This window comes from Cyprinodon variegatus, unplaced genomic scaffold (assembly GCF_000732505.1).
Source record: "Cyprinodon variegatus isolate N-32 unplaced genomic scaffold, C_variegatus-1.0 Scaffold384, whole genome shotgun sequence".
Classification (NCBI taxonomy): Eukaryota; Metazoa; Chordata; class Actinopteri; order Cyprinodontiformes; family Cyprinodontidae; genus Cyprinodon; species Cyprinodon variegatus.
In genome coordinates, this window is record NW_015150837.1 from 111,306 (window position 1) to 119,472 (window position 8,167).

At 35.8% G+C, this 8,167-nt stretch overlaps 2 protein-coding genes across 2 annotated transcripts in view; one reads left to right on the top strand and one right to left on the bottom strand.

The window, feature by feature from the left end:
* Positions 1-1,029, bottom strand: part of cep112 (centrosomal protein 112kDa) — a 108,272-nt gene extending 107,243 nt beyond the window's left edge. The window contains exon 1 of the mRNA XM_015387031.1: positions 926-1,029. Coding sequence (XP_015242517.1) covers positions 926-1,025 — 100 coding nt within the window. The 5' untranslated portion in view covers positions 1,026-1,029. The remainder of the gene's footprint in view (positions 1-925) is intronic.
* A 3,650-nt stretch (positions 1,030-4,679) lies between these two features.
* LOC107092514 (protein kinase C alpha type-like) overlaps positions 4,680-8,167 on the top strand; it is a 169,015-nt gene continuing 165,527 nt past the window's right edge. The window contains exons 1-2 of the mRNA XM_015387035.1: positions 4,680-5,050; positions 5,179-5,210. Of these exons, the coding sequence (XP_015242521.1) occupies positions 4,884-5,050; positions 5,179-5,210 (199 nt within the window). The 5' untranslated portion in view covers positions 4,680-4,883. The remainder of the gene's footprint in view (positions 5,051-5,178; positions 5,211-8,167) is intronic.

The following is an 8,167-nucleotide window of genomic DNA, read 5'->3' on the forward strand; positions in this document are numbered from 1 at the left end:
TATATATATATATATATATATATATATATATATATATATATATATATATATATATTCTTAGATGAACAAACTATTGTTCTTCATTTTTCATATTTATGATAGCACTTTCAGCTTGAAGTGTTTTCTTTATGAAAAGGATACATTATCTTTTTAGTTTTGAAAAAAGAACAATAGAAAATCTTAGTTTAAGGTAAATGTTTATTATGGCTCTTGGGGGAAACAAATAACATATTTTGTAGCCTTGGTGGGAAATGTGGCCTTTCAAATTAAACAAGCTTCAGACCAATGGACTAGACAATTCCAACATATTAATCAGATTTTAACATTTTGATTCGGATGATTTCATTGTAGTTCTGTCTGTATGGTTAGGGTGATTCTCCAAATGAAAAATCAGATGACTCCACCCCCTCCTCACATTCTCAAGGCTTTTGCAGCCTCTAGCAGGTGTATTTACTAGATTTCCAAGAATATTGCTCCATGGAGGTGCAGTTTTCTGACCAGTTCCACTGGTTCTCCTGATGAAAAGCATCCCTATCACTTTTCAAAGTAATGTTAGTCTTACATTATGGTCTCATCTGGCTGAAAGCACCCTGTCCTATATTTTTTTTTCCGTCTACATCCTCCAGAGTGGCTTTATCTTGATCTCTCATAAAATATCCCATTACACAGTCTGTAAGTTTAGAAGGATGCTCTTAGTTTGCAGTTGTGAAATACTCTTTCCAATATACAAACGACAGATCTGTGAGATATTTTAAGTTTGGCATATTTTTTTTATTATATCAATATGATTTAAGGCAGTGAAATTGGTTGCAGTGAAATGCTTAAGCCTTTTCTGTATGTTGAAAACCACGCATTTTGCAAAAGACAACAGAGGTGCTATTTTCTGCTGTGTTTTGCTGTTAGTGCAGCTGGGATGAAATCTCACCTGTTTTGCTGGGATGCTTGAGAACAAACGGTTTCATGTCTAGGAGCAAATGATCAAACTCCGTGTCAAGCCTCTCCCACAAGTCTTCATGTTTGCTCATGGTGACCTGACAGGGATTAAGGAAAATAAAATAAAAAATAAGATCAAAGAACGCTAGATAGTTTCACGTCCTTGTTTGAAACCTGTCTCCAAAATAAACATCCACTGTAGATCAAACGATAAGACCCAGACACACGTCGTGTTGCCATGACAACTCGTTTTAGCATACAGCGGTGCTAAGTGCTGACAGCGATTAGCTTTAAAGTTAGCCAAGCTAAAGCCGAGCTGTTTGGCTGTTTGTCGCCTCCTCTTGTATCATTTGTATCTCGTTTTCTTTAGTAAACTAATGGGCTGTTTCTAAAACGTGCAAGAACATAACCTGCTACGTGAAAGGGGGATTACCTGAGCACAGATTTAGCCGCTCAAACTGCTTCAAACTTTAAGCGTCCATCAGTTTACGACACATCCGTTTCCGTGGAGACAGCCCCCCTCCCCTTCAACTGCTTGCAGATGTGTAATAGATATCACTCCAATATATTTTCCCTTTATTACATTTTATTCAACGTTTTATTCAGAATTTAAAATTGCAGACCATTTATATGTTTTCTTTATTAAAGCGAGAAAGAACTAATTTACACGTTAAGTGTTGAATCCGTGATGGGTTAATTAAAGTTCTGTGTTCAGATTTTTTTTTGTGTTTGGAAATTGGCAAATTGTAAAGTAGAAAATATGAATTAATACTAAAATGAATAAAAAGTAGAAGAGCTCCTTGCAACGTTTCAATTAAATATATCGTCGTCAGAAAAAGACAAAATATAGTGTTATAATTATATGGAGATCTAAAACGTTCAATGTTGGAGCTATTGATTCTTTCATTTTTTGTATCAATTTAGATTTGGTTAGTTTATTCTTTAATTTATATTTTTTTTATTATTTACATTGTTTATTTGCAGGTTTATATTTGTTGATTCTTTTTATCTTTTGTTTTAATATTTTTTATTTATTTTTGATGCAGCAAAGAGTCCTTATTAGCAGCATTAAAAGTTATATTTATATAGTTTATATATAGTATATGTAGTTAAACATTGCCCATCAATCCCAAAGCTAAAAAAAAGTCTTGAGTGTAAACCAGGATGGTGCAGACTGTGCAATTAAAAGCAAAGACCAGCCGTTTGGAAAGACTCCTGACCAAACCTCTTTTGCTATTGGAAGCATCACCCTCAGGAATTGAGGATGTGTTTGATGGAATCGCCTCTTTTCCTTTTTTTTTTTTTTGTAATTGTGGCAGTTTTCACAATTAGGCACCAGACTGTTAGAGCTATTTACTCTTTATTTCTTTACCCATTTGAATTTTGTTAGTTTATTTTTAAATTGATAATTTTTGTGTCATTTACAGAGTTTATTTGCAGGTTAATAATGTTGATTCTATTTATCTTTTGTTTTATTATCATTATTATTATTATTTTTTGGTGCAGCCAAAAGTCTTTATTAGAACATGAAGTTATTAATATTCCTCTCTTCTTCTCCTAAGCCATCAGCCCCAACCTCCTCATAATCCTTCTCCAGGGTTGCCATAAAGAAATAAAGAATAAATAGTTCCAAGAAATGTAGTTAAACATAGTCCATCTAATCCAAGCGAAAATTAGATAGTTGCAAATTTGTTTGCACTCTAACCTGCTTAAGAATCTTTTTGGTAGTTTTTACATTCTCCATATAGATGATTTTCCTCCCTAGTCAAAATATTTCCCTTAGGTTAACTGAAAAATTCCATCTGCCTTTGGATTCTTTACCAGCAGTCAGAAGTTTACCGTGCTTCTTTGCTGAAATATTAGCAAATAGGCTTTAGGGGACTATTGATTGTTAATCAATTTTTTTTTTTTGTCCGTCACCTATACCAGAAAACCTAGTCCAACTATTTTGTAAAGAAAACACAGAAAACTGCTAGACTTCAAACCCAAATTTAGAATAAAAATTCTTGAGATTTAAGTTATGAACTAGTCTGTGTCTAAATTCTTATGTTTGTCAAAAGTTTAACACCATGAATGGAAAGTATGCAGTTCAAAGGTTTTACCCTTCAAAAGTTCAGGCACCAATATGGAACTCTTGCCTGGTTATTTCAAAGGTGCTACACATGCATATGAGAAAAGTGGAAACTAAGTATAATAAACCCACAATAATAAAGGTAACTAAAAAAAAAATATTTTGAATTTGAGTTTTTTAATGTGTCATTTACAGGTCCTTCCTGCATGCAGGTAAAACAAAAGCAGATACCAGGATCTGATTGTAATTATAGTGTCTTTATGATAAATCCACTACCCTGCAAGCATTTCAGATCAAGTTTGACATACCTTGATTTCGCAAGAAAAAAAAAAAAAAAACATATCTTTACCTTCCTTGTATGGGGAGGAATTTCTTGGCATCTTTTATCTGATGAGATCCAACATTTGACCAGTTATGGTGTCTTTACAACATAAGCCTTTCACATCAGGTGAGAGGTTTTGTCACACCAGTTGTGTTTGGCTTTAATTTCTCCTTCCACTCACCTTTCTAATAAATGTAGAAAGACAGCTTAAGTAGTGCCCTTCTTTTTGTTTATGTCATCCATGATATGACCATAACATTTTGTCATTTAATAAATCAATATTCTGGAAAAAAAAAAAAAGATTTTTGTAAGGTATAAACAAAGATCTTTGAAATTAACAGAATACTTAATATAATACATTGAACAAATAGTTAGTCAAATTTCTAAGGCATTGGGATAAGTTAATTTAAATCACATTTATTTTTTAAGTGCAAGATTACAGTCCGAAATTAAGAGACAATGAAGTTAACCTGGTAGTCCAAAATAAAAAGGTCCAAGTTATTTTTGTAGTGGCTCTTTAAGCATTTCAAAAGGAAAACATGCATGAAAAAAAAAAATAAAAAATATGAGCTATATATACACTGTATATACACACACAAATCCAGTGGCAAACCTTTTCATTGAATTAGCAGAGGCTGTCATGATTGCATGTTTGTCCTATTTGAATAACTTTAACATGAAGTTCCTTAATTCATTGTGAATTTTCATTTCTATCTAATCAGTTTTGCCAGTAAAACAAATACAAGTGACTGAAGGCATCATTGGGAGGTAATTGGGACCAAAAATACGCAGAACAAAATATGGTTTTGAAATTAGATAACTGGCTATAAAATTCCACAGGAAAATCCTACAAATTTGGAAACCATTTTGTATTAGGCTTCACAACTAGAAAATATATATATAAAAAACATTTTTCCAAAAAACGCCAATACTTAATTTTATCTTTTGAAGTTACTAAACAGAATCTATTTTAGAAGCCTTAAAATATTCCAATCCCACCCTTAAATGAACAATTTGAAACATGCAGTTTGACATGACCACACGAGGGCGCACAATAACTACAGTTTAAAATAGAAGAGCTTCTGAAAAGGGGAGGCGTTGCCTTTAAGACCATATAAACATACATTTTAACGCTCACTTTTAATGCAAACCTTTTTCCAATTTCTTTAATGCATTAAAAGTGAATGTCAGCTCCCCTCATACAACTTGAGCCTAAACAGACTAAATATAGGAGAAAACTGCAAAAAGTGCAATTTGCAGAAAACTGCATATAGATCTAATATTTACTATATGCAGGCAGGATGTTTCACTTTACAGGAAAAGCTTCATAACAGGCTCCTCTGATATGGCTCTTACGTTTCAGTAGAAGCGTAGTACATGGCCGGTTTCTGTGATTTCACGTGAAATTTCCCACGTAAGCTACGTAAAAGCAGGCTCCTCTGCAGCGTCACTTTGAATGAAAGGAGCGCTCAGTCCGAAGCTCAGTCAGAGGAGCGCATCACCCGCAGCCGCTCGGGACTGGAGAAGTTGTGGCTTTTTTAACTTTCCTCCTCCGCAATGGCTGAGCATCTTCTACATTACAACGATTCTGCGGGGGTTGGAAATAGATTCGCCCGAAAAGGAGCTTTGAGACAGAAGAATGTGCACGAAGTGAAGAACCACAAGTTTACTGCAAGGTTCTTCAAGCAACCGACGTTCTGTAGTCACTGTACAGATTTCATATGGTGAGCTTTTTTTTTTTTTATTTAAATAATGGGATTTAAAGTTTCTCTACAATGCAGAATGAAACCTATATGCATATAAAGATCAAATAGTCTGCTTTAATCAGAAAGCCAATTTTGCTTTGTTGCAGGGGGTTTGGGAAACAAGGATTTCAATGCCAAGGTAAGACACTTTCACTACAAGTTAGTCTGGTGCAAATTAGGTATAAAGAGGACATGAGAATGAAGCAGTTTTAAAAGTTTATTGTTCTCAAATTCTTAGAGGCAAGTCATTCTGCAGAAGAAGAAAAAAAGTAGACATTAGGACAGTTATTCTATTAAGATATTGAGTGGATCTGAAAGGAACTAACCTCTGCATTTTTCAGACGTTGGAGGGGTGAGAGTTCTGTCCTCCCTTGCCAGGTTTCCCCTTTGACATCTGGTAGTTAGGTGTGTATGTCAGTTTAGATTTCTGAATCCTTCGTCGCTGGTACCGATTCTTTGAATGCATGACAAAGCCTTTTGGGGGCAACAGCACTTTCAGTGGGTCTGTGGCTTTTGCTGGAAGAGATCTACCTAGAGGACCCATCATAGGCCAGTAGAAACCAGTGAAGGAAGACTGGATGGGCAATAGCCATCTGGCAAAAGTTGGTTGAGCAAAATTAGTTGAACCGTCAATTTCATTACTCTGTCCAAACCACTCCGGTGTGCGCCTGGATTCACTTTGAAGAGGAATAGAAACTGCTGGTGAAATCCAAGAAATTTGCTTTTGAATGGGGGCTTTGCCAGCTGATTCTATCAGGTTAGACTCTTGATTGGAGATCTGGTCATCATCCTCCTCTTCTGGGGTTGGAGATACAGGACTGACAGAATTAGTTGAATAAACACCCTGTGTGGAATCAAGGTTTCCCTGCTGGGAAGTGGAACCAGCAACGTTATCACCAACTCCACTGCTAGGAACCACAGACTCAAAGCTAGGGGGGAAGAAAGCAAAATTGGAGGGAAGGACAGGCTTGGGCTTCACCTTTTGGATTCCAGTTGTAATCTTGCCATATCTTGGTGGGACAGGCTTTTTGCTTCCATAAACCAAAGGCGAGGACTGGGACTCATAAAGTGGCTTGGGTTGAGCTTGGTCCACTGATTTCAGAGGAAAAGTGATTGGCTCCAACACATTGGACTCCCATTGTCTAGAAGCACCACCAACAATTCTCTCCACGTTAGAATGCGGCTTAGTGATCAGATTTTGGTCGCCTGAGAACAGCTTCAGTGGCTGTGCTGGTGGAGCCTTCTTGTATTCCTTGTTTATCACTTTAGATGGCTTCTGCTCTCCCTCATCAAAAGACAGACCGCCTTCAAAGTCATCCGAAGTTTCTCCAAGGTTCAGCTTGGCACCAGTTTTCCGACCCACATTGAGTGCTAACAAGGACAAAATATTTTAAAATAAAAAGATTACATACAACATTTCAGTATGTTGAAGTTAAAGCTTACCTTCTGCCTCTTTGAAGAGGGTCCAAGCCAACAACAAAGAAATCCAGGCAACGCTGCAAATAAGACTTCCTTTAGAATCATTAAGGCAAGTACTGAAAAACAACATGCAATGAACCATACCTCAGAAACAGTCTTGGCCCCATGGCTTCAGCAGTTGCTAAAGACAAGATTGGATACAGACCTGAGAAAACTCTCTGTCCTGTAGCTTAGAATGTTCCATCTCCATTTTTTATACTCTTGCAGCTTGCTGTCAACAATGGCCACTTCCAGGTGCAACTCATTGAGCAATTAGTGTTTATTGTTCAGAGGTGTGGCATCAGAGTAACAGCCTTTGAATCAATGAGATGCATCCTTCCAGGTACAAACTGCACCTGACCTCACACTGATATAAACTAAGGTTACAAATAATTGACATTTTAATTGGCAGAAAGACTTTGCACCTAACTGATTAATTTGTTCTTATGTAACATGAACCTGATAGCCTGATATTTGCTTGTTAGCAAAGTCCACAGATGGATTAAGAGGCATGTTGCAATATTTTTATGGAGTACTAGAATATTATTAGAAGTATTTTTTGTAGGTCTACATGAATCATTAAAGAAATATTCTTTTCAGTTGTCATACTAAAGTGTAGTGTACAAATAGACATTACCAACAGAGTTTTCTATTTAAGTTATTGATATCTGTTAATACAAAGAGGTTTTTAAAGATAAAATGTTGGCTTACTGAAAAGTAAGTCCATTTATTGCACATTATACGCTCTCAGTACTTGTTTTGGGTTCATTTAGGGTGAATTACTGTAGAATCAATGCAGAGTGACAGGTCACTGCCAGACCTTTAGACTTGATAACACACAGTGAATCAACACAAGCCAATGACAGGACTTATTAAATCACCACTGGAACTTGGTGAAACCTGAAATCTGTGTCTCTCTTGCCTTCATCAAAACCCCAGGACTCTGATTTCCACATTCCACTTTTATCTGTAAAGAGGAGTTTGAGTCCTTCTCGTTGGCTCGGATGAGACACTTAATATATACTGTGTGTGATTCATCTGTGGCATATGCTAAACTCAAATTATATTAAACCACATTTTTTCTTTCCACTTAATTTTCTATTAATATGTGCACGCAAGCTTAAGCAGCCTCTTTTGCTCTGAGTTTTTTTTTTATTGTGCTCTGGATATAACATGAGATCTTGCTTTTTTTAATGGAGTGAACACTAAAACCAGAGCCATATAGGTAAGAGAGTTCTGACAACTCCATTAATGACTAGTGGCAACATTTCAAAGAGCAACAGCAACACACAAAGCTTAAATAGTTCAAGGGAAATTAGTGGCTTACGCAAGCATTTCCATTAGTATAGCATGGCAGCCATGCATTGGATATACTATGGTCTAGACCTACTTGTCTTGAAAACAAATGTTAACATCTATAAACTTTACATATGAGGCATTGAATAAGATAGAAAAATGCTCTAAAAAAAAAAAAGAAATATTTCACATAGCTAAGAACAGAATTATGATATAAAGTGCAACTTCTCAATCAGTATGCTTTTCATAATGATCAGGGTTCCTACAGATTAAGGCAAGTTAAATTCAAGACTTTTTAAGACTTTTTAATGCCACTTGAAATAAAAATTTAAGACCAAATTC